This window comes from Pollicipes pollicipes, unplaced genomic scaffold (assembly GCF_011947565.3).
Source record: "Pollicipes pollicipes isolate AB1234 unplaced genomic scaffold, Ppol_2.1 Scaffold_1600;HRSCAF=1878_pilon_pilon_pilon, whole genome shotgun sequence".
Lineage (NCBI taxonomy): Eukaryota > Metazoa > Arthropoda > Thecostraca > Pollicipedomorpha > Pollicipedidae > Pollicipes > Pollicipes pollicipes.
This window is the reverse complement of record NW_023595962.1, coordinates 21,502,001-21,527,866: the sequence shown is the minus strand read 5'-3', so window position 1 is coordinate 21,527,866 and position 25,866 is coordinate 21,502,001. Positions and strand designations below refer to the sequence as shown.

General features: G+C 57.2%; 1 protein-coding gene and 1 non-coding gene across 3 annotated transcripts; both read right to left on the bottom strand.

The window, feature by feature from the left end:
- Positions 1–650: 650 nt before the first annotated feature.
- On the bottom strand, positions 651–23,511 carry Cds (CDP-diacylglycerol synthase). 2 transcript variants are annotated; one of them, XM_037213634.1, is made up of 11 exons: positions 23,282–23,511; positions 17,962–17,982; positions 14,728–14,855; positions 13,939–14,035; positions 13,175–13,351; positions 11,643–11,845; positions 10,619–10,775; positions 5,441–5,593; positions 4,613–4,744; positions 2,672–2,806; positions 651–1,977 (listed from the first exon to the last, which is right to left on the bottom strand). In XM_037213634.1, exons 1-11 carry the CDS (start codon positions 23,339–23,341, stop codon positions 1,894–1,896), a joined length of 1,347 nt encoding a protein of 448 aa, XP_037069529.1. In that variant the 5' UTR covers positions 23,342–23,511; the 3' UTR covers positions 651–1,893. The 2 variants fall into 2 exon arrangements, with proteins under 2 accessions (XP_037069529.1, XP_037069536.1); XM_037213641.1 differs by lacking the exon at positions 17,962–17,982.
- Positions 6,220–6,432, bottom strand: LOC119095027 (small nucleolar RNA U3). Its single transcript, XR_005093849.1, has one exon. It is a non-coding gene; the product is annotated as a small nucleolar RNA U3 (small nucleolar RNA).
- Positions 23,512–25,866: the final 2,355 nt, after the last annotated feature.

Below are 25,866 nucleotides of genomic sequence, written 5' to 3'. Positions count from 1 at the left end.
GTCCGAGTTGTCTGCAACCCATATTATGTGGGAAAATTTGTAACTTCACCTGACCTGGGCTCACTGCACTCGGCACCGCGACAGGGGATAATGTGCGACAACAGGGGGATAATGGATAATGGATAATCAGATAATCAAGCCCCGTGCCGATCGGCAAACGCAGCATGTAGAGCGCCCGTCCGGTGCGACCGTGCATTGTTTGCCAGCCTCTTTCAGCAGGCGCCCAGTCCTTTTCACCGCGCCCAGTATCCTCACACGCCGTTTTGTCCCGAATTTCCGCAAAGTGTAGGCAACACGCCCCGACTGCCATTCGTGAGTCGGTCGCGCGGCCACCCAGGTCGGACTGGGGCGGTCGCGCGCTCACCAGTCGGGTCCCCGAGAATGTGGGCCTCGCCACAACACGTCCACGTAAACCCGAAGGCCACCAGAGGTGACTCGGTATGACGTCATCTCTTGCTTACCTCGCAGCGCCGAGGCTGTGAAGCAATCAATCATGGGCGAGATGGTTCTAAGGCAATGAAACTGACATTCACGCGCAATGCGTAAGCGTTGCGCTCGAATTTCAAGTTCGAAGAAAGGTTCGCACACTGCGTGTTCCGCACCGGCTTGCAGACCGAAGTCGAGCATCCCCGAATCCACCCAGACGGGGACGCCTCAAACAACTGTATTTCCACATAAAACACAGGGCCGCGGCCGCGCCAGCAGCCTCGCCGACAGTGCCATCCACCGCCTCAGTACCCACGGGTGACCTGGGCATACCGAGCTCCCTGGCGGCCACGCCGCTGCGGCGACGAACGGGCTCCCGGAGGTGAACATGCAGCAGCCCGCCCGGCGACGGCACGGCGAGGCCGATCGAGCCGCACGACATTGACGACCAATCAGGGACCCACGAACGCCGCGCGGCTGGGGACAACCGATGCGGCGGACAACGAATTACAGAGCCATCTAGTGAGGGAGCGAAGCACTGAAGCTTTGGACGGGCGTCCGACCTGTGGCTCCCCGGCCACGGATGGTTGTTCGGAAGCGGCTGGCCAGCAGAACAGGCATGGTGCGGCATGGATCCGAATGCGCAATCTGAGTGCGGTGTAATGACGTGTCGGCCATCGGACGAATTAAGAATCTTAATCTCACTGGCCTGACGCTTGCACTACGGAGAAATGAATTGAGCACAACAATGCGCACTGGCGTCTAAACTGATAAAATATTGCATTGCTTGTCAAGTGCTAACAAAGCAGCTAAGAGTTGGCCCGAGCATTCCGTGGCTGTGAATTGACACATCGCTTGCGCACGAACACAATATGAATGACATGAAGCTAGTCTAGAAACCGCTGCTGTCGGCGTCCAACAACATACACTACCGACCTGCAGAACTGATCTAGGGCCGTGACCACGGGCGGTGAACGCCACCTTCTTTGGACACGCACAACATCGATTGCTTGTTCGCTCGACAGATGGCTCTGGGGCCAGCCGATCTACCCTGATGTTCTGATTGCGCCCTCCCACGCGCCTGTACCCATCATTCCGTGGTCCACAGTCGCACAGCGCATAGGGAACAACGAACACGGCGCCGTCCTAAGCTACATACACGCGCGCGCGCTCGCGGCGGCCCAACAACCAACTATTATGAATTCTTCGCTTAAAACACAACGACAACCGGAGAGCGCGACCTTCGGCTTAGCGACGGCCCACCCTAGGAGCATCGGCCGGCGCTCGCTTCCTCGGCTGACCCGTGAGTGACGTCCTGTGGCCGCGGCGTCGGGCTGACTCTGCGCCGGACGTGCCCGGCATCCGCTGAGAGGCTCTGGCAGGGAGGGTCGCGCCCGGGCCCGGGCATCTGGCAGGCGGCGGTCGGCTGGGCGGCGCAGCCAGATGGGCGCTGGGCGAGGCGGGCGCTCAGCCGAGCAGCCCCCGCGCCGTCAGGCCGTCCCGCAGCATCGCGTACAGGTGCACCTGCTGGTCCGGCTTTAGCGTGTACACCTGGCGGCGGACGGTCAAAACTGAGGTTCCACTCGCGGCTGATAGATGATGTAGGGAGGGTTTGCGCATAACATACACCGCCTTAGCCCTTGTACACATTGTTAGGCTGCTTGATTCTTTCCCGCCGTTATGATGCCAGACAGATGCGTAGTTTCACAAAATGAGTGTGGGAGGGGGGCTGGGCAATGAAAACTGACTCAACCCCCCCCCCCCCGTCATATGCCAACCAACAGGTTTCTCGCCAAATCCAGATTTGGCCCGCTTTCTTCCCAAAGCCAAGGGCTGGAGCCCAAGTTGCATGAGGGGGAAGGGGGGGGGGGGGGAGGCGGGAAATCCAGCAAACTGAACAGGACGTCACATCCCTCATGCCTGATGTCAACAGCGGTGTGGATAAAAAACGGGGCATTGACGTTCAACGCAGCAACCGCAGCGTATACTAGGTGCAAACGCGCTAGCGTGTGATGTTTGCAAGCAAGCTGAACCTTCAACTACGTTATCTGACGCGCAGATTAAATCAAAGCACCACATTAATGACATTCCTAACATGTAATGACCCCACCTCCGCATAATCACACCACATGTCTCGCCTCAAGCCCTCGAATCGCACGTCTGCCTTTCCCACCTAAACAACGCGTCAACGCACAACGGCGCAGCTCCCTGTTCAACTGGGAGCGACGGTGGCGGCCCGACCAACCTGCTGCAGGATCTTATGAGCGGAGGGCGAGCGGACGAAGGTGGAGATGTAGACGTTGACGAAGGTGGCCATCAGGAACTGGCAGTCGAAGCGGTCCATGATGCCGCCATGACCCGGGATCAGGTCACCGAAGTCCTGCCAGAGGACGGTCGGCACGCGTCACCCCACCCGTGGACACGACACGCCGAGGCCCTCACTGGCGGCGCTACGCAGACAGCGTGCGGCACCACTGGACACGGTGTCGAGGCCCTCAGACTGGCGGCGCCACGCGGACGGCGTGCGGCACCACTGGACACGGAGCCGAGGCCCTCAGACTGGTGGCGCCACGCAGACGGCGTGCGGCACCACTGGACACGGCGCCCAGGCCCTCAGACTGGCGGCGCCACGCAGACGGCGTGCGGCACTACTGGACGCGGCGCCGAGGCCCTGGATTCGCGGTCCTAGAACACACCGCACTTTTCGTCTCACTTAGTCGACATTTGGTGCTTTTAGTATTTAGTATTTGTATTAATACGTTTTATGTACGCATGATCGTGATGTAATCTTTTAATGATTCTGCTAGCTCCTTTTTTAGTAGTAAGACTTGAGTCGAATTTCGTCCTTTAGGACACTGCAACATCGTCCAGGTCTTGCCCAAGTCCACGTCAACACATGCCAGCGTCACCATACACTCCACGTTCAGACTGAGCTCCCCCCCCCCTCATCTGCGCTTGTGACCTCTGGAGCGACGCAGATGAGCAGTCGTTCGAGCATCCAGGGCCATCACCGGGTCACCAGCCTCCGGAGACACAGTGGCGGCCCGACAGCTGTCTCTCTCCTTTGATCTTAATAGCGTCACTGATCTCCGTAGCAAAGGGTGGAGCAGCGCTCTTGAAGTTGGTGTGGACTGGTAACTGACACCACAAGTTGGTGTGGACCGGTAGTTGACACCACAAGTTGATGTGGACTGGTAACTGACACCACAAATTGGTGTGGACTGGTAGCTGACACCACAAGTTGGTGTGGACTGGTAAATGACACCACAAATTGGTGTGGACTGGTAACTGACACCATAAGTTGGTGTGGACTGGTAGCTGACACCACAAGTTGGTGTGGACTGCTGACACCATAAGTTGGTGTTGACTGGCAGCTGACACCACAAGTTGGTGTGGTTAGCTACCTGACGCCATAAGTTGGTGTGGACTGGTAACTGACACCACAATTTGGTGTGGACTGGTAACTGACACCATAAGTTGGTGTGGACCGGTAACTGACACCACAAGTTGGTGTGGACTGGCAGCTGAGGCCACAAGTTGGTGTGAACTGGTAACTGACAACACAAGTTGGTGTGGACTGCTTGCTGACACCATAAGTTGGTGGGACTGGTAACCGACACCACATGCTGGTGTGGACTGGTCACTGAGACCACAAGTTGGTGTGTGGAAAATCATCGTCAATCCCTTGAGGCTTTCATTGATTCTTAATGCCTTCTGTACGTGATTTGCACCCAAAATATGGTGCGATTTCACTACAAATATTTGGTTATTTCCACAATAAACATGCTGTTATTTTCCACAGAATGTGTAGGCATGACCACGACATGCCGTCTTAGTTGTGACCTGACATGCCGTGCACAATAGGGTACCTCCAAATGTTCCTTGCAACTGGTTATTTTACGTCAAAAGCAAGCAACAGGACAAACGCAATCAATAAAATGTACCAATATACTTCGACGTCTCTTGCAACTCATGGTATATTGTAGAATGTGACAGCTATTGCACTGGAGATATTGAAAAGCAAGTCATTAACAATCAACAACAGGTACATCCAAAGATTGGGATGGATTTCATACGCCAACTTAAGCCAGTGTAGAACTCTCTGCACCCACCCCACACAAAGTGGCGCCGATGTTCCCAGCGGCGTTAGCCTGATCGTCTCAAACGCGACGTGCGCAACTCTGACCTTGATCTTGAAGGCTCGCTTGAATCCGCTGGCGAAGAAGCCTCCGAACGGTCCGATGATGGAGCTGAAGAGGCCCATGACGAAGGCGTGGATCAGGAACGGCGAGAAGCGCAGAATCGGTGACACGCCCACCTGGGAGTCGGAGTCGAACGCCCCTGAGTCACTGTGACCCTCGAGCCAGAGTCGCACCCCGACTCTGAATCAGCCACGCCTGAGCGAGGATCGGACCCCTGCCTTGGTCGCGGGAGTTTGCCGACGAATAGTCACCCCGAGTCTGAGTCGTATCGGTCAGAGCATCTGTACCTGTCAGCGTAGCGTATCGGTGGTGTCTGTATGTCAGAGCGTCCGTTGCACCTGTATCGGTCGGAGGCTCAGCTGGCTCGGTCTGGGAACGCGCGGCCAGTGACCGCGCCTGGAGCCTGGCGGAGTCCTCGCCGGTGTGCGTGCGTGCGTGCGTGCGTGCGTGCGTGTGTGTGCACCGTTCATGGGTCAACCTCAAGTGGACTGCGAAGTGACAGACGGACTGCAAGGTGACATGACGCTGGGTCCACCAATAGCGCACCTATGCATGCACTCGTAAATACCTGCAAGGAGTCAATGTCGGCTTGTAAGGAGCCAATCATAACATACATTTCAACTGCGATTGAAACAGGCTGACAAGCAGCCATAACAATGTTGACGTCCGGAAATCTCGGCAGGGGTTGGCAGCCGCCTTGGCGGTCTTCTCCGAAAATGCCCTCGCGGTGATCGGATTCTAGACACCTTCCACACACCCACCTTCTGACTACCTGTCAATCTAGTGTCTACCAGCACGCGTTTAGTACCTACCAGGCGGCAGAGTGTTGCCAGGCAGGCTGGCAGCGCAAAGTCCTGCGATACGAACTGGGGCGGCTGCTCACACTGGAAACTGATGCCGTCCAAGGATTCGTTGTACTCCAGCGGACACGTGAAGTACGGGTAGCGCGCCAGCTGCTGCGACATCTGGAAACGACGACTGACGTCAGCAATGCCACAAATAACGTCACGGAGGACAAACATGGTAAATCGGCCCGCGAAGACGGCGATGTGTTGTAGCCCGCTCTTCGCACGCTTTTTTGGTAGCAAACACGCACAAGAATGACTGAATTATTAATACAGATGTACGTCCTCAAAGGGCGCTGAACAACAGCGATGCAACGGCAAGAAGACTACCTAGTAACACTCATTCGCAAAAAACCTCCACCAAACAGAACAATGTGAAGTCGCTGCTGGTACTTCCAGTTGCCCCAGTCAGGCAATGGCTGGGACAACTAGAAACTATGTCGAGATTTCAACCAACTAACAAAATCCTCCTAACCGAAGACAACTGACGCGTACCAGCTGTCGGCCAAATTATTTCTTCGGAACAAACCAACAGCTAATATTAGTTTCGTCACCCGCAGACACTACTAAAATCGCCAAGGCAGAGCTCTCAAACGCGTAGATGAGGCAAAACTAGAAATGAACCGTACGGAGATCACCGAAAAAAAGCGCCACGGGCGCCCGTCGCCGCTGCCAATACCCCACCGTGCACCCAAGCGCCGACCCCACCCGCGCTCTCTCGTTTTCAGTTCCGCATTTCAATTCAGACCACTCAGAACGTGATCTCTCCCCCGCTCCCTGCCTAGACAGGTAACGGAACGGTCTTCAACGGCTGGAACTCCTCGGTGAGGAGGAACTCCAGCCCACTTCCCGCTCAAGAGAGATCACCACAACTCCTCATCGTGGCTTGAGACACGCGAAAATTCGGGAGAATGATCGCGATAAGACCTATAGAAATGATCCTGTAGAAGTAAGGTCTTGCGCACGCGAATGATTGAGACAAGTATATGAATTCAATGCTTATACCACAGAGCGAGACACCTAACAGAATTTGCTCCATCCGAGCCTTGCCACGAATGTTCGCCACCAAAAGCAAACAGTAAATTAAGTGATTTTACGGCCAAAGACTTCCGTCAAACCATCGACTTAAAAACGACTCAAAAGGCCAAAAATTGAGCCAAATCGCACGCATTTTGTGGCGTTCACATCAGCGGCCTCTGTGAACACCAGTCCTCACCACTGGTTTCCTGGGCAGCACGTCCCGCACGCCACGGCCGTAGCCGCCGGCTTATCGGATAGACAGGGGCGCACTCAGGCAACTAGGAAATATGGACCGACCACTCGATAAGAGCAAAACATACTTTACACAATTTCCTTGCTGATGACAATCACAGGCTCGTGCGCACGTGTTCGACCTGCACAAGCCAGCACGCCACGCTCCAAACCCCGAACCCCCCCACCTGCCCGTCCCTGGCACCGCCGCTGCCACGCGGCTTAATCGATCCGTGACGTCACAGCGGCGGCGCGCCAGCTGTTGCCGGCCGGCCGGGGAGCGTCCAGTCACTCACTGGCGGACGCCCGGCGCGGCCGGCCTACATGGGGAGACGGGCGCGCGGCGGCGTAAAACCATGCAGTATGATATCGCACGACTTGTTTGATCGGTGTGCCTTTGAGCTCATTCGGCCAGCAAACGCATTGTCCTTGGAACTGGCACTATGTGATTTAACATGTGACAAACAGGGCTCAGAGAGGAGGCAAGACAGCGGCCACTGCGGGAGGTCTTCACAGACGCGCTCGGCGTGAGGCCCTTCTCTGGGGTCAGGGGAGGCCGCCGTGGGGAGGGGGGGGAGGGGGAGTCCTAACCGGGCGGCCGTCCAGCCGGCTGGCAGCTGACGGCCGCAGCTGACGCCAGCCAGACGGCCGTGTTGTCAGGAGATATCGGGTGGGAGTTATCTGGTGTTGTAAGGAGTTGTGATATGGGGAATCACATGGTGTTGTAAGGAGTTTCGTGTGGGAGTTTTATGGTGTGTCAGGACTTATGGTGCGGGAGTTCTCTTTGTCAGGAGTTATGATGTCGGAATTGTAGGGTGTTTAAGGAGTTTGGTGTGGGAGTTATATGGTGTGTCAGGACTTATGGTGCGGGCGTTGTCTTTGTCAGGAGTTGTGATGCCGGAATTATATGGTGTTTAAGGAGTTTGGTGTGGCATTTATATGGTCTCAGGACTTATAGTGCAGGAGTGATATGGTGTTGCCAGGGGTTATGCCATGGGATTTTATGGTGTTGTCAGGAGTTATAGCGTGTGGTTCATATGGTGTTGAAAGGAGTTACGGTGTGGGACTTGTGTGGTGTTGTAAGGAGTTATGTTTAGGCGAGGAGTGGGGGCAACGGGACGGGTGACGGCTCGGCAGTGCTTCATTGTGTAATGATAGTTTATGGTACCTGGCTTCCAACTGGAGATGATGGGAAAACTGACGAATATTGTGTCGGTATTCTAAGCAGGTTTTAGCTGGGAGACTGTCACTAAGTGTTCGTCTTATGCGGTACCGGGTAACCCCTCGCGAACGTCGACAAGACAGGTATCGAGCCAGGCCAGGCAGAGAGGTGCCAAAGCTGCCACAACACCTTGAGTACACAAGCTGCTCACCTGGAGTTCTACCAAAGAACTGGTGTCTCTAATAACTTCACTCGCCTTGCATCAGCAACCCCCCCCCCCGCCGTTCCCCAGCCAATCACTGTCTCTGCCGCAAGAGCAGCACGCGAAACGCTATCAGCTCACCCCATCCCCACATTGCCAAGCATGGCAGCCGTTCTAAGCGTGCACACGAGCATCGGCAGGCGAACCGAGGGTTTGAGCAGCCGCTGCCATCGACGAGAGAGATGTCCGTGACCTGTCCCGCGGGCCGGCGGCGGTGCTGCCAGACCGGCGCCACCGCGGGCACCGGCAGCAGGCTGCCACTCACTCAACAATCTACCACCACTCACGCCGGCACCACGCTGCCACTCACTCAGCAATCTACCACCACTCACGCCGGCACCACGCTGCCACTCACTCAACAATCTACCACCACTCACGCCGGCACCACGCTGCCACTCACTCAACAATCTACCACCACTCACGCCGGCACCACGCTGCCACTCACGCAACAATCTACCACCATTCTCTAATAGGAAGAACCGCCATTGTTCTCTGCCTATATACCGCCCCGTCCTCACGACCGCCCGTGCCATCGTGACGTCGCATCGCGTCGGCCGGTAGCCCAGTGTGCCAGCGCCCATGCGCCCTCCGCTCCGACCGTGCCCGCTCCGCAGCCCCGCCACGACACCTTCGCTCCGACCGTGCCCGCTCCGCAGCCCCGCCACGACGTCTCCGCTCCGACCGTGCCCGCTCCGCAGCCCCGCCACGACATCCCCGCTCCGACCGTGCCCACTCCGCAGCCCCGCCGCGACACCTTCGCTCCGACCGTGCCCGCTCCGCAGCCCCGCCACGACACCTTCGCTCCGACCGTGCCCGCTCCGCAGCCCCGCCACGACGTCTCCGCTCCGACCGTGCCCGCTCCGCAGCCCCGCCACGACATCCCCGCTCCGACCGTGCCCACTCCGCAGCCCCGCCGCGACACCTTCGCTCCGACCGTGCCCGCTCCGCAGCCCCGCCACGACGTCTCCGCTCCGACCGTGCCCGCTCCGCAGCCCCGCCACGACATCCCCGCTCCGACCGTGCCCACTCCGCAGCCCCGCCGCGACACCTTCGCTCCGACCGTGCCCGCTCCGCAGCCCCGCCACGACACCTTCGCTCCGACCGTGCCCGCTCCGCAGCCCCGCCGCGACACCTTCGCTCCGACCGTGCCCGCTCCGCAGCCCCGCCACGACACCTTCGCTCCGACCGTGCCCGCTCCGCAGCCCCGCCACGACGTCTCCGCTCCGACCGTGCCCGCTCCGCAGCCCCGCCACGACATCCCCGCTCCGACCGTGCCCACTCCGCAGCCCCGCCGCGACACCTTCGCTCCGACCGTGCCCGCTCCGCAGCCCCGCCACGACACCTTCGCTCCGACCGTGCCCGCTCCGCAGCCCCGCCACGACGTCTCCGCTCCGACCGTGCCCGCTCCGCAGCCCCGCCACGACATCCCCGCTCCGACCGTGCCCACTCCGCAGCCCCGCCGCGACACCCTTCGCTCCGACCGTGCCCGCTCCGCAGCCCCGCCACGACGTCTCCGCTCCGACCGTGCCCGCTCCGCAGCCCCGCCACGACATCCCCGCTCCGACCGTGCCCACTCCGCAGCCCCGCCGCGACACCTTCGCTCCGACCGTGCCCGCTCCGCAGCCCCGCCACGACATCCCCGCTCCGACCGTGCCCGCTCCGCAGCCCCGCCGCGACACCTTCGCTCCGACCGTGCCCGCTCCGCAGCCCCGCCACGACATCCCCGCTCCGACCGTGCCCGCTCCGCAGCCCCGCCACGACACCTCCGCTCCGACCGTGCCCGCTCCGCAGCCCCGCCACGACATCTCCGCTCCGACCGTGCCCGCTCCGCAGCCCCGCCACGACGTCTCCGCTCCGACCGTGCCCGCTCCGCAGCCCCGCCACGACATCTCCGCTCCGACCGTGCCCGCTCCGCAGCCCCGCCACGACATCCCCGCTCCGACCGTGCCCGCTCCGCAGCCCCGCCACGACATCCCCGCTCCGACCGTGCCCGCTCCGCAGCCCCGCCACGACATCTCCGCTCCGACCGTGCCCGCTCCGCAGCCCCGCCACGACATCTCCGCTCCGACCGTGCCCGCTCCGCAGCCCCGCCACGACATCTCCGCTCCGACCGTGCCCGCTCCGCAGCCCCGCCACGACATCTCCGCTCCGACCGTGCCCGCTCCGCAGCCCCGCCACGACATCCCCGCTCCGACCGTGCCCGCTCCGCAGCCCCGCCACGACACCTCCGCTCCGACCGTGCCCGCTCCGCAGCCCCGCCACGACATCTCCGCTCCGACCGTGCCCGCTCCGCAGCCCCGCCACGACACCTCCGCTCCGACCGTGCCCGCTCCGCAGCCCCGCCGCGGCACCTCCGTTCCGACCGTGCCCGCTCCGCAGCCCCGCCGCGGCACCTCCGCCCGGTACCCGCCTCCAGCAGCGCCCCCTGCCGAAGCGTTCTCCGCGCCCGCCGGCGGCGGCAGGCACTCACGAGCAGGCCCATGAGAACGGTGGCCACGCCGCCGCCAATGAAGCCCTCCCAGGTCTTCTTCGGCGACAGCTGGATCAGCGGCGTGCGTCCGAAGAAGAAGCCGAACATGTAGGCCATCACGTCGTTGATGATGATCATCGAGACCGGCACGATGAACCTGCGCGAGCGACGTCATGCCGTCAGCGGTGTGACGTCACCGTCGGCGGGAGGCGGTGTCGCGCGCGTGCGAGTGGCAGAGCTTGTACGAGCGGAATCGAAAATGGTGCAAATGCCGTGTGAATGGTCTGTTATTATGGAAGATTTGACTTTTATTTACTTTTATGTCCACCCAAGGCCTGCCCATCCACTGGCAAGTCAGTCGGCAGTATCAGGCCACTACTGTTATGCTTGGCGTTAGCAACTCACGTTAGATTCGGCCTGAATATACAACGAGCTGAATGTCACATGACCAAAGAAGCAAACCACATATACGCAAACACATCGCTCGTTCAACTGAGGCCATCGGTCTGGTCCTCTGCTGAGCATTGGGGCTCTACCGATCGAACTTCTCTCCTTCATCGATCTGGTCTTCCAAAACGAATTGATTTCCCGATCGGCTCGACCCCAGCCGCTTAACCGCAGCATTAACTCAAGCGTTTGACTGCGAGCAGCGCGCCGCAGTCGCCACTCGGGCGCGGGAGTATAACCTGAACACCTGAGCTACGCCCCCTCCCCCCCTCTCCATGGAGCAGTGGACTGATGGATGCAAGGCAAGGCAAGGCAAGGCAAGGCAAGGCAAGGCAAGGCAAGGCAAGGCAAGGCAAGGCAAGGCAAGGCAAGGCAAGGCAAGGCAAGGCAAGGCAAGGCAAGGCAAGGCAAGGCAAGGCAAGGCAAGGCAAGGCAAGGCAAGGCAAGGCAAGGCAAGGCAAGGCAAGGCAAGGCAAGGCAAGGCCAGGCATGGCCAGGCAAAGTGAGGCGAGGCCAGGCGAGGTGAGAAGAGGCAATGCGAGGCGAGGCGAGGCGAGGCGAGGCGAGAATCACGCACCAGATCATGCCCTCGAAGATGTTTTGGATGATGAGGTAGCTCTGGGTGACCACGATCAGCAGCGCCACGTGGGTCCAGGCGAACAGGCTGAACTGCTTCATGTAATACTTCTTCACCAGCGACAGCACGAACCAGACGAAGCCGATGATGTACAGCACGAAGGAGATCAGCCGGTGGTAAGTCACCAGCACGCGCAGGAACTCCTGGGAACACGGCCACAGACGGTCAGAGCAGGGCTGGGCGAAACGGGTGGGAGGGGTGGGAGGGGAGGGACGCGTGGAGGAGCGCGATAAACGGAACATAAAGTAGTCAAGAGCTACATGAGACATACTTGTGGGGCGGCACGAATCGCAACTGCCTCCCAAATCCAAAGTCACTCTCTTGTCTCTGCCCGTCTTTGTCTCTACTGAAAAACGCCGGTGCTACTGCAGGGACTATCCACCGCCTGTTTTTGTATGCCGACTGAACCGCGGCGGCATCTGTCTGCAGTCTCCACGTGCATTGTGCCCGCCTCCCCGTCTCATCGAATAAACGGGGCGGCATCGATCCCTGGAGCGACGTCATGCCGCCGGCCCGGCCAAGCACCGGCCAACGGAGCGCGGCACAGCTGACCATAACAACACCTGTTGCGCGCTCACGGATATACCGCACGGCCGGAGGGCTAACACGCGCCGACCAACGGGTCAGAACGTGGTCGGCGCGGCGTGCGGTCAGCGCCACGGTCACTGTCGGCGCCATGGTCACTGTCAGCGCCATGGTCACTGTCAACGCCGTGGTCACTGTCAGCACCATGGTCACTGTCCGCACCATGGTCACTGTCAGCGCCACGGTCACTGTAGCGCCATGGTCACTGTCAACAGGAGGAGCGACTGCTCTCATAGCTGAGGTCAGCGTCACATGAGTCGCGTTGTTCACAGTTTGAGTCAATATCAGACAAACGAGCGCGGCAAACGGTGGTGGCGGGCGAATGCATATTTGACCTGTGCGCAGATTGCAGGTCTATAAACGCTTTCAGTGTTTCAGAGGGTGCAGGCATCAGCTGAGGGGAGGTGCGCAAAGTCCGCGTCCTAAAGCGCTTCCACAGTCATCAGCAAGTGCGCTAAACCCCAAGACTACTGGGTCTGAAGCCGAGTTATATTTACCCAAGAGGCATTTACGTAGGCACCGCCATCTGCACCGCGGATTACAAACGACCGTTTTCAACGTCACACGCGAATGGCGCTGCACTGCCGTCCACTTGTTTGTTAACGTATTCGCTGTTTTGCTGCCGGGGATTTGTGCAGAGTCCGACAATAGAGCGGCATCCCGACCATTGGCCGGCAAGGCCGGACAAAGAACGCCTTGCCGTTAGATGATGGATTCGCGCCGTACTGACCTTAAACAAAACCCGCGAAAGAAGCTGGCCAGCTGGGCGTGTGTGGGCCACGGTGCACGGCGTAACACGCGGTGACCCCGATGTCCCCGCCCCCGAAGCCCTCCTCCCCAACGCCCCCCCCCCCCCCCCCCCCCGCCGCCGCCATCCCGCCACGCACCAGCTTGTTCACCAGGACGATGAAGTAGTCCACGAGACTCTCGCCGTAGAAGAAGTAGTTGGAGCAGAGCAGGAACCACCAGCTGAGAGACCGGAACCAGGGCAGGCCGTGGATGCGGTACACGGCGTAGCCGATGTTGATGATCTCCGAGAAGCACTTGACCTGCACCATCAGCGTCTGACGACGGCACGTGCGAGTGATCACACGGGATCATCACACGTGTCATCACACGGAGCTCCTCGCACGCACCCTCACAGGGTTACCACTCGAGCGTCACCATGCACAGGTCATCACCATGGCACAAGGGTCATCACACACGTTTCCACACGCGCTATTATGCGCCCGGGTGTCACCAGCCCTACGCGTTTTCACACAGAATGTCATCAGAGGCGAGTGCCAAACGGCGAAAGATTGCAGACAAGATGATCCCCTAAGGTCCTGCGCAATAGCATCCCCTCCTGGGCAGGTGAACTGACGCGCCATCAGATGTATATATATATATATATATATATATATATATATATATATATATACCTATGGCATGTGTAACCACGGACAACTAGGCACGAGGGTATCGATACAAAATGAGTTGATCTTTAACAGGTCACAGCATTCGATCAGGACCGGCCAGGAGCGACCTATGGACAACCTTTCCGTCCTCCTCCTCCCGTGCCGCCGCACGTGCCCACCTCAACACAGCTGCTGTAAAACCAACGGCTGTGGTTCTCATACCACATACCACAGAACTTAAACGGTGAACTCACGATGGCCATCAATGCTAGCGGTCCCATGTAGATGATCCAGCCGAAGCCGGCGATCATGACCCAGGTGAAGATGCCGCGGATCACCCAGTTGCGCCATCTGTCGAGGGCGGGCCAGACACAGCCGGTTACAGCCGGTTTCAGCCGGTCATAACCGGACATCGCCACCACAGCCCGTAGAACACTCACAGTCAGTTACAACCGAACACAGGCAGCTGCAGTCGAACGCAGACTCCAAACCGGCCGCAGATCAAGTGAACCCACAGTTTAACATCACGGCGACAGTATAACGTTGCAGGGATGATACGCAAATACTTATACCACACCCCTAATGAGTCAAATATAGGTTGAACTACACCCCTGTGTTTACGCCGAGCGCCGCGCAGCGAGCTGGCATGACGAGTCAAGTGTTTGTTTCTGCAGTTGGCGGGGCAGGATCGGCGTCGGGGCAAGGCTGAAGGCCGACCAGCTTTTGACCTCCTCCTAACCAGCTTCTGAAGTACCTAACCTGGGCTGGATGTTGCATTGGGTCCGGTGAGGTAAGGTCAGACCTGTTTGGGTCATATCAGGTCAGGTCAGGTCAGGTCCAGCGCGGGTGACTGACCCGGTGCCCAGGGCGGCGATTGGACCGGGCTGGGTCAGGTAAGGTCACGTCATGCCAGATCGGTCACAGCACGGGCCGCGGACTCAGGCAGGAGGGCGTGACTCAGCTGGGCGGCAGGGCGGAGATCAGATCGCGCCAGGTCAGGTCGAATCGGGTCAAATCGGACCGACTCCGGGTGGGAGGCTGACCTGGGCGGCAGGCCGGACAGCGCGCCGTCCAGCACCTCCGGGGTGCTGTCGGTGCCCTGGCCCACGGCCTTGGCCACATCCTCTGGCTCCGAGTCGGCCGCCTCCGGCACCGCGTCCGAGTCGGCTGTCTGTCGGCGGCGGCGGCGGCAGGTCACGAAAGGTCACAGGTCGGTCACGGTTGCGCAGGCTTACGAGGTTCACCCGGTGCCCCACTCGACCCCCGGCGAGACTGTGGCGCCGTTGGGGTCAATCCGTGGTGCCGCATCTCCAGCCGACTGCTGCCAGAAGCAACGGAAAAACAGGCTGGTGGCCAGGCTCGAACTAGAGACTAAAGCGAGCGCTGTTGTGAAAGAGCGCTTTGCCAGCTGCGCTACGACGCTCCCGGCTGCCGAGCTGGACAACAACGCCGAGCAGAACAGACATCGCACGGACCGCACAAGCAAGAACGACACCACACAGACCACACAGACCACAAAGACTACATGGAACCCAAGGACCACGCAAACCACACAGACACCCTTCGCTGAAGACATTTTGGCACATTGGTCACACCATTGTGATCCAAAGCTGCCAAACAAGGCGTCCCATGTGGACGCCACACAAGGCGTCCGGTGTGGCCGCCACACTTGGTGCTCTATGTGGCCGCCACACAAGGTGCCCCATGTGGCCGCCACACTTGGTGCCCTATGTGGTCACCATACTTGGGTGCCTTACGTGGCCGCCACACAAGGTGCCCCATGTGGGCGCCACACGAAGCTTTCCAAAATTCTTTCAGCAGGGCGTGCAGGATGTAAACATAAATTCATGCTGCCAAAATACTGGCTCTCCGGCGGCCCAGCACACCACTCGTTGGCGCTAATCCGTTGACCTTTCACCCCGAGCCCAGACATCTGACCTGCCCAGCTCGTTTGTCACGCCTGAGGAGCTTAGGTACTGGGGTTAACAGCCGCCCAGTTCGATGCTTATTGGCCGATTATGAACAGGAGAAGGGGCAATAGGCGGCGAGCCCCAAGCCGGGTTGTAATAGCATGAAAAATGTCGACATTCATGCCGCCCAAGAGGCCGAATATTATAACACTGGCCACACAGGGTGACCAATGTGGCCGCCACATACAGCCGTGCCTTCGTCCCGCGCATCACAAACCCGCCCCACCGGTCACACGCGACGATGAGGCGTAACGATCTGTCACATCTGTCACACCGAACGCTCAGTCACATCTGTCACAGCATTCGGGCGCGCTGCACAGCGGCGCGTATGGCACTCACGCCTCGCTGACGCAAGTGGTGCTAGCCAAACAGCACGATGCGATGTGACAGCTGTCGCACCAATACAACATCGGGAATAGCCTGGCGGGTCTGGTGAACAGCGTTTACTCAACGTGGAACAACATTTTGCTCAGCATCTAATGCGCTAAGCCCATCAGTAGAATTATTTGAACTTGTGTATTTTACAAAAACGTGTGTTCCCCGGTGTGTAGGCGAGCTGACCGGCTGTTTCTGTGTTGTCTGCGGATCCAGAACTCAGACCAAAGAGATCATGAACGGTACCTGGCCACAGCACTGACGCGTATGCTTTTACTCGGTAGCATTTAACGGGCACGCACTGATTCCCCGTCCCACAAGGCCGAATACGTCGCGTCGCAAAGGTGCAAATCACGGCAGGCGAGTTCTGGGCGGGCGCGACACGGGCAGAGACACCGTGGCTGCACGCCGGCTGCACGTGCAGCCGCACTTCAAACCACTTCATCTCAGCGAGACGCACAACACCCACAAACGCATGTGTCACGGAGGCGCGTCACACCAGCGCCACACACTTCCGCGTGCGGAGGGCGGAGGCGGAGGCGAGCCCGAGCCCCCGTGTACCGGCCGCCGCTGATGACGCCGGCCCCGCCGAGCCCCCGTGTACCGGCCGCCGCTGATGACGCCGGCCCCGCCGAGCCCCGTGTACCGGCCGCCGCTGATGACGCCGGTCCAACCGAGCCCCCGTGTACCGGCCGCCGCTGACGCCGGCCCAACCGAGCCCCCGTGTACGGGCCGCCGCTGACGACGCCGGTCCAACCGAGCCCCCGTGTACCTGCCGCCGCTGATGACGCCGGTCCAACCGAGCCCCCGTGTACCGGCCACCGCTGACGACGCCGGCCCCACCGAGCCCCGGTGTACCGGCCACCGCTGACGACGCCGGCCCCACCGAGCCCCGGTGTACCGGCCGCCGCTGATGGCGCCGGCCCCGTCGAGCCCCCGTGTACCGGCCGCCGCTGACGACGCCGGTCCAACCGAGCCCCCGTGTACCGGCCGCTGCTGATGACGGCGCAGACATGTGCCGAGACAAGCCGCGAATGGCGTGGCGGGGAATGCGACGGCGGCCTAGAGGTGCTGCTGTACATGTGGAGGACGTGAGAGCAGGGCGGTGATACCACAACAACAAACTGAGACTCAGAGGACAGGTGGTGACCGGCGAAAATCGCCAGATGTGCAAGTCGGCTGAGAAATCATACGAGTGTATCAGTTGTCGGGTGACTATACATTCGTAACACGAATCACACGAGGAAACTTCAGACATATTTCTAAGACCGAACACACAAAAGCCTTAGTACCTAGCGTACCAGCTTGTGGCAAATCTAGGCATCATGCTCATACTAACTTCTCATTCAACACGACGGCCACCGGAGGTAAACGCTATGTAAGTAATGAACACTAACTGAGCGGAAAAAATCAGTGGGCGAAAATCAAACCGAATTTCACACACCTAATGGGCGAAATACGCCTTCTATGAGCACGAAAAAATGGATTAAAAATTGGAGAAATCATACTTTAAAAAAGTTACGATTCGGGAACATTATGAACACTGGCACTGCCACAACTCGTGACGTCCAAAAGTTAGTGGTCTCCAAAGGGGCCTAGGCATCATGAATGCCAGCTTACGCAGCCTGACGCAAAGAACCGGCCACGAGGTCCGATCACCTAAAAACAAGACATAGAAAGATGGAAAACCAGACAGCAGAAGACGAGAACAGAGCAAGCGCAAAAAAGAGTGAGCCTTTAAACTGCGCTGCCCGATTACGGCGGGTCAGTCGATGCTACGGGCAGTGAGGGGTGGAACGACGAGTGTCCCACACACATTGCGCTAAGAGTGCTAGGAGCTCTAGTGCTCTAGTGCTAAGAGCTCTAGACACGCTGGGTTAAGAGTGCAGGAAGACGCGTAGACCACACAGCACAACACCAAGACTGCCTTACTTTTTCCTCGGCAATGTTCATCTGGAAGGCACGCATTGTCAACGGCGCAACCGGCAACCGACGTCCAATCCCGGCATACGCAAGAGGCAACAACGGAGGACACGTGCGTAAAAGCATCGCAAATACAAATCGCTGTTGGTTGACAGTGAGTTAGTCATCCGGCCACGGAGCCACGCCAGCTGACTTGCTGGTGAGCTGGCGCCCGTACACCACGGGTGGCTGAGAACGTCAGGGGTGACTGACAACACCAGGGGTGACTGACAACGCCAGGGGTGACTGACAACGCCAGGGGTGACTGATAACACCAGGGGTGACTGACAACGCCAGGGGTGACCGACAACGCCAGGGGTGACTGACAACACAAGGGGTGACTGACAACACCAGGGGTGACTGACAACGCCAGGGGTGACTGACAACGCCAGGGGTGACTGACAACACCAGGGGTGACTGACAACGCCAGGGGTGACTGACAACGCCAGGGGTGACTGACAACGCCAGGGGTGACTGACAACACCACGGGTGACTGACAACGCTAGGGTGACTGACAACGCTAGGGGCGACTGACAGCGCCAGGGGTGACTGACAACACCAAGGGTGACTGACAACGCTAGGGGCGACTTACAGCGCCAGGGGTGACTGACAACGCTAGGGGCGACTGACAGCGCCAGGGGTGACTGACAACGCTAGGGGCGACTGACAGCGCCAGGGGTGACTGACAACGCTAGGGGCGACTGACAGCGCCAGGGGTGACAGACATCACCACGGGTGACTGACAACACCACAGGCGACTAAAAACCCAGGGGTGACTGACAACACCAGGGGTGACTGACAACGCCAGGGTGACTGACAACGCCAGGATGACTGACAACACCAGGGGTGACTGACAACGCTAGGGGCGACTGACAGCGCCAGGGGTGACTGACAACACCACAGGCGACTAAAAACCCAGGGGTGAATGACAACACCAGGGGTGACTGACAACGCTAGGGGTGACTGACAACACCAGGGGTGACTGACAATACCACAGGCGACTAAAAACCCAGGGGTGACTGACAACGAAAGGGGCGACTGACAGCGCCAGGGGTGATTGCCAGGGGCGACTGACGACGACAGGGGTGACTAACAACGAACATGACACGCTTCACACGACACAGCGGCGTAAGGGGTAACACACGAGCTGAACACGAAACATCTGGTCTGCCCGCGAGCGCGCTGACGCCCAGCTTCCGTGAGGGAGGCGCGTTGATTGACCGTGTGACCCACATGGGCACACTCTCAGCACGTGTCCCGCGGTTTATTTTTGCACGCCAACTCCAGAACTCTACGGCAGTGAAAACAATCCAGCAGCGACGCCTTCGCCGTGCTTCAGTGAGTCCAAAAGGGCGAGATACCGCTCAAGGTCGGGTGGGTGCGGGTCACGCGCCTTTCCGGTCTCGTATCTCTCCGTAGCGCTAGTGTAGTACAACCGCAGAAGCTCCTGCAATGTCTAGCTTCAAATACCGCATTTGCTTTGTTTTCATCGGTCGTATAAACAATGGACCACAACACCTCTCCCTCCCCTCCTATCCCGTCTCCTCCCTTCCCCTCAGGCAGCCTGACAAGCGTTCCACCATCACTTCCATCTCTGCCTGCCAGATAAGTACCACTACAAGTCAAGCGTTTGTTATCCGTACAGCGCCTACCTCCCTCTGACCGAGAAGCACTGTGGATGCCCACCACAGGCCTATCTGGCCATGGCCTATCTGGCTGGCCATGACCTCGTCCCAAGCTGGTCAGCCCCACCTCGCCGACGGACCAGCGCGCTGACTCACAGGCCAGCCCCACCCCGCCGGCGGACCAGCGCGCTGACTCACAGCACAGCGCGGGGCCCATACTGATCAAGGTACGAAGCTAGGCGGACCAGGAACTGCTGACCAGGGACTGTGGACTGCGGACCAGGGGCTGTGGACCAGGGACCACGGGCCAGTGGTCTACGGTCCACGGACTACGGACCAATGTCCCTGGTGCGGTGAGTGCTGATAATCTAGGAGACCTGGCACAGTAAGACCTATCCGATCCGACAAAAAAAAGGCTGTGACAAAACTAATGCGCGGTAAGTTTGGTTTCGATGATTGCCACCGTCGTCAGTGCGGCTTTAGGACACGCGCAGCTGCTGGAACTTTATGGCGTGACTTGGCTCTCACGGGCCACGGCGCCCCCCCCCCCCCCCCCCCCCCCGCCCCAGGGCTGCTGCCGCACGACGTATTGACCCGCGGCCGACCTGGTGGCCCGTGAAGCCCGACGGACGGAGGGCGGCAGGCGGCGGGCTTCCTGCTGGGGAGCGGCGGCGAACGGGCCGCGGTGACGGGCCAGCGGCGCCCGCTGCCGGGTCAGGCGGTGAAATAATATTGCAGCGTGCAGGATTTGAACCCCTGTCGACTGACGCTATTCTTTTACTCCCATAGCGTAACGCATACCCTGGTATACATGATGTATCTGATATCTAACTGGCGAACGGCGGGGTGGGAGTGGGGGGGGGGGGGGGGTTGGCGGGGTCGCCACAGACACATCAGAAGTCAGCCCCCACGCCAGCACGTCACGCGACGCCAGGCCCAAACACCGCCTGCAGGCTCTGAGAACCATGCGGGCCCACTATGGCAGGCACGGCACGAGCCCCGACCGCAGTACTGGCGTGACTGACGGCGTACAACGGGCCGATGGTGCCGCACCCGCACTCGTGCTCGGTGACGATCAAGCGCGGTGTTGACCCCATTGTTATGAAATCTCATGGACCGCGATGGGAAGAAGGCAGAGGCATGGAACAGGCCAGAAGAGGTGCAAATTTTCCACACGGCAAAAAGTAAGCCGATTGCCAGAGGCTTAAACTGATGACCTGAACCGAACCCTTGCCCCTTCCCCTCCCCCCAAGCAGGGTGTGTGAAGAGCTGCACGGAGATATACACTTCATGTACATCAACGCGCATGACCCGACCCGACCCCAGCTGTCAGTTGTCGCCGGATCGGATCCCCAAAACACCAGTGGAGGCTCCCATCTCCCAGCTCCCAGCTCCCATCCCCTCCAACTTGGGCTCGAGCCTCCTTCCCCCCCCCCTTCTCAAAAGTGGGCCAAATGCGCGGGAGAAATCCGCGTGCTGGCGTATTCTAGGGATGGCTGCATCATGTTTTACTGCTCAGGTCACCCACAACTCATTTTGCGAAAATCCACCCCTGGGCAGACTACACTGTTGGAAGGGGACAGGCATCTGCAGACTATGCCCCTGTTAAGACGACATTGTTGGAAGGGAACAGGCACCTGCAAACCTTGCACCATCTCCATTTGTGGCTATAAATGAAGCATGTTGCATACCACATAGTTCCGTCCATGAAAAATAGAAAATAATGTTTCGCATGGTGTCATCATACATGAAAATCACATGGCAGATAATAAGACAGCATCTACAAGGCCAGTCAAACTGGCATATCGAGAAGCTGGTGGAACACATGGCCCATCCCACTCTCATTGCACCATGTGTTTGTGCATCAGTGCATCAAAGCATAATGAGAAGAGATCTTTGTATTACTTCCAAAATGTGTCTGTTAAAGTTGTGCATGCAAGTCTGGCAGCCTAGCTGATCTACACAGACACTTACGCTTGCATCTGACTCCTGGATAGCATCACTTGAAACCGAGTCTGACACACACAAAGCATCAGATGATACTGAGTCTGACCAATGCATAGCATCAGCTGATACTATCAGCCCCTTGCCATCTGCAACCACATCATGAAGGAAAAGGACAAGGTCAAACAAGGTCAAACAGGTGCCAAATCCGACATTTCCTTCAGGGGGAGGAGAAATCTCAAAAGGCCTCCAAACTATGCAAATTTAGACCAAATTACTAAGATATCAGCTGGTAGCTAGCATTAACAATATCTAAGGTCAGCAGAATATCATGCCCTTTGTGACCCTTGGCTATGCTGGTGAGCCCAACCCAACTCCCCTCCCCCAACCCCAGCCAACAAGTGCACACCATCACACAGAATTCATCACAGATTAATAACAAGCCGAAAATTTAGATGTCATCGAGCAATGAGTTGATGAGCACCATCCCATTCATGCCCAAGCATGTTCTAATGAGTCTGATCTCTGAAAACTACTAGGTTAAATAATCCTACTGCCATATAATGACAGGGATTGGCCAATTGCAGGAACATAAAAATAGAGCAAAAGTGAGCAGACTAAAGACAAGTTCATCATGAAGCAAAAGACCAATTGTGTGACTGTGGCCTGAGGCTGGAAAGCCTGGTTGAGTACAGTTCCTGCCTTCTCATCACCTGCCTGTGGTGGGCTGGATCCTCATCACTTTATATCACTTATCACCTTATATCACTTATCACTTTATATCACCCATCACTTTATATCACTTCTCACTTTAAATCACTTTAGAGATAAGAGTCAAGAGTTACCCTGAACTGGCATGGGCAAAAGTTAAGGTGGCATCACTGGGCAGGAATCACAGCACCAAACATTTTGGGATGTTAAACTCCCACCACAAAGTTCTACCTGCTGACCTGGAGTTGCATTATCAGATGATTGAATGGTAGTGGTTGGGACTTGCAAACAACAAGCACTGCTTTGAGTGAGCTATGACTCAACATACACATGCATCTAAAAGATTTACTTTATCTATGAAAAAGGCTGAAAATTTGTCACCTGTTTTGATCTTTATTCACATCTAAATTTCAATTGTTAATGCATGGCTGCTTTCCTTTAACATCATTGTGTAGAATGTCCACCCAAAATTATTTAAAAACCCTCCAAATATTCACTGAAAATATGCAATTTTTCAACATGGTATCTGGAGTATGTGCCTGATAACCTTACTGTGTTGGAGGTAGCAAATGTATGTGAGTGTCATAACCAAGATCATCAAGCTCACCCCACAGTCAACAAACTATCTGGATCATTAACCAGTGAATTCATGTCACTCTCTCATATTGCTATCAGCAGCCAAGGTTTTTACAAAAGGCATGTTGATACCCTCTGGAGTCTTCACACTATCTTCAGTCCTCGGTACATGATCACAATGAGGGAATATAAGTATGGGTCCAACGTTTCACAGCCAAGTGTGTTTGGCGGCCGTGGGGTTACGCCTCTGGGGTATCTCACGCAGTTTACAACACCTTTTGACACCTCACTGAGTATACAGATAGCATTACAGGAAATCATGCTGAGATTGTTGCCTGCAGACTAACTACAGAACCGACATGTGCCTATTCAATTAAGGCCACCTTGTTGAAACTGGAAGTGATGGCAAGTTCTTTTACAGCTAGAAATCTCACCTCACTATCTGGATCTCCTCTTTCACCCGGGTGACGCCTACGTACGTCCTGATCTGACATTTTCAGGATCTCTTCGTACTTGTCTGCGAATACTGAAGTTCGCTCCCTGACCAACGGCAGTAAAGAGGTAAGCAGTGCGACCTATTCTTTCCAAACAAATGCTCTATAGACTATGGTGCATACGTGACTGACAACGCATCGATCCGCCCACCACACTACGACCGCGACCCATCGACTGTTTGTTTTGATTAAACTGCGCCACATGTGCAACATTTCCATTCTGGCCATGGATCGCAATTTGTGTGTATCTAAAGTGCTGCACAATGTTGCGAAAAGCCCCATGCCGCGTCTGGAATGGTGCCAGAAATACATTTAGCGGATAGTTTTTTGCCTCACGTATTCAAACCAATCCTGTTTCATCGACGAGTGTCGCTAAGGTATCAAGAAGGTAAAATGCCAGGTCAAACGGTATTTTTAAGAAGTATTTTTGCCGATGCGTCAAATCGCTGAAATGTTGAAATATTCACCGAATGACAAGTTGTCAAAATGCTTTAGGCAGTGCGTATGCACCCTCCAAAACGGAGAGCGGTTACGCACCGGGCTTATACACCCTCCAAAACAGAGGGCGGTTACGCACCGGGCTTATACACCCTCCAAAAATCTTTCAGATAGTTGTACGTGTCAACCATACGCGTATTGGCAGCCTTGGAGGCAAGGAAGTGCAAAAATGCAGACTCCCGTGCGAGAGGTCGGTTCTATGCGTGATAAACATCAAACAATCACTGCGGCATTGTAGCGCAGCGAATTACGGCAGTGTTTCAACATGTTTCGCTGCGCCATTTGGAAATATAACCAACTCACGAGTGGATTGCGACGCGCCAAGCTATATGTGTGGGATTGTGCCTGAAAGCCTGCCCAGTCAACAAACTCCCATCGTTCTTCACTGAGCGTGTATGCAACAATCGCGAAATCCGTCAACTCACTCTGAACAATTTTTATTCTAATCAGAAATTTTCGGCCACCGGGCCCGCATCTCCAGTGGATGGATGGTTGGAGTCCTCGTCTCTCACGCGGTAAGCCCGGGCCCGAATCTCGACGACGGCCGCTGTTAAGTGGGTGGCTTCATGGTCTATCAGCGCGGCGTGATGATGCTAACTTGCCTCACTTTTAAGCGGAATGAATTCTAAGTAGGACTTTTCATATCGGACTGCACCGTAGTTTCCAATGCAATGGGGGGGGGGGGGGGGGGAGTCCACACCCTACGGAGATATTGAGGATCCCGTGAAGGTTCACCGTAAATCTAACTGAGTGTGACACACTGAATAGCCAGTGGAAATGGCGCATACGACGGCAGAGACATGTAGAATTACGTCCGGCAATTGCGCGTAAAAATTCATCGGCGCGTGTTCGACTGCTGCTCAAAGGCGAAGGCACCAAGGCCAATAGGGACGAAACCTGAGCAGTAATGGGTGCCGTAGACCAACACAGTGGCTCCCATCAACAAGTATACAGCCCTCAGAGCAAGCAAAAATAACTCAAGACCAACGTGGTGGGCGCCTAAACTATCGGTAGTGCCTCGACAGGCTGACCTATGAAGCCCCGGTCATAGCGCAGGGCCCTCCGAGGAAAGGGAAATTATTCAGGACCATAAATTAATACCCCTGTGCAATCAAGGGCGCACGGGCAGGTTAACGACACGAGTCTCGATAGGAGTGAAGTCAGCCGCAAATGAGACCGCAGGAAAAGATCCCTCGAACAAAGTAGAGGGCCCCTGAGCATCGAGCGTCTCCGTGCCTTACCTTATAAGAGCCCTAGCAACGGCACAAGGCCCTTCAAGCAAGTGGAAAGTACCTGAGATTTATATGAAGGACCCCTGGGCAACTGAATGTACTCTGGAATATACGGTCCCAGAAAAAGTGTATGCAGCCTTTCGGGTGAATGGGTAGAATCCGTGGAGGAAAACCCGATTGATCAACAGTGCTCAAGCATGGAGGCAGGTAGCGTCCAAACAGCACATTGGGCCCTGCGACAAAATGGGAAGAGGTCAAGGGTAACGTGGAAAGCTCCTTAGCGATCAGATTGGCGCAGCAAGTGGACATATAGAAACAGGCAGCCAACAGCCTAATGCCTCTAGACAGCGTAATGAGCCCCAAATTTCCCCCCAGCAACACTCAATCAGCGAAGAATGAACCTCGTTTACTTATGAACATTTTACTTTTGCTAGCAATGATTTTTGGTCATCTGTAGGCCCAAATGCTTCCAATTTTGTTGTGCATTTGTTGTAAGGAAACTGCGTCCGTCCAGCCGGTTACAGCCGGCCCTTCCCTTTCGCTTACAACTGTTCTTGGTCGCCTGAAAGTCCAGAGATACACAGTTTTGTTGCGTTTTGTGTTAAAAAAACTGCACGTGTTCGGCCGGCTGTCGGACCCCCCCCCCCCCGCCCGAGCCAATGGGCCCTTTCGTGGCCCAGGGGCGGGGGGCATAGTATACCCCGTGGCCCTCCTCCCCGGACCCGCCCCTGCTTGTTACCGTGTGTTTCGGGAGATACTTTTGTTATTTTCCACTTTTTTGCCCCTCCCCGAATT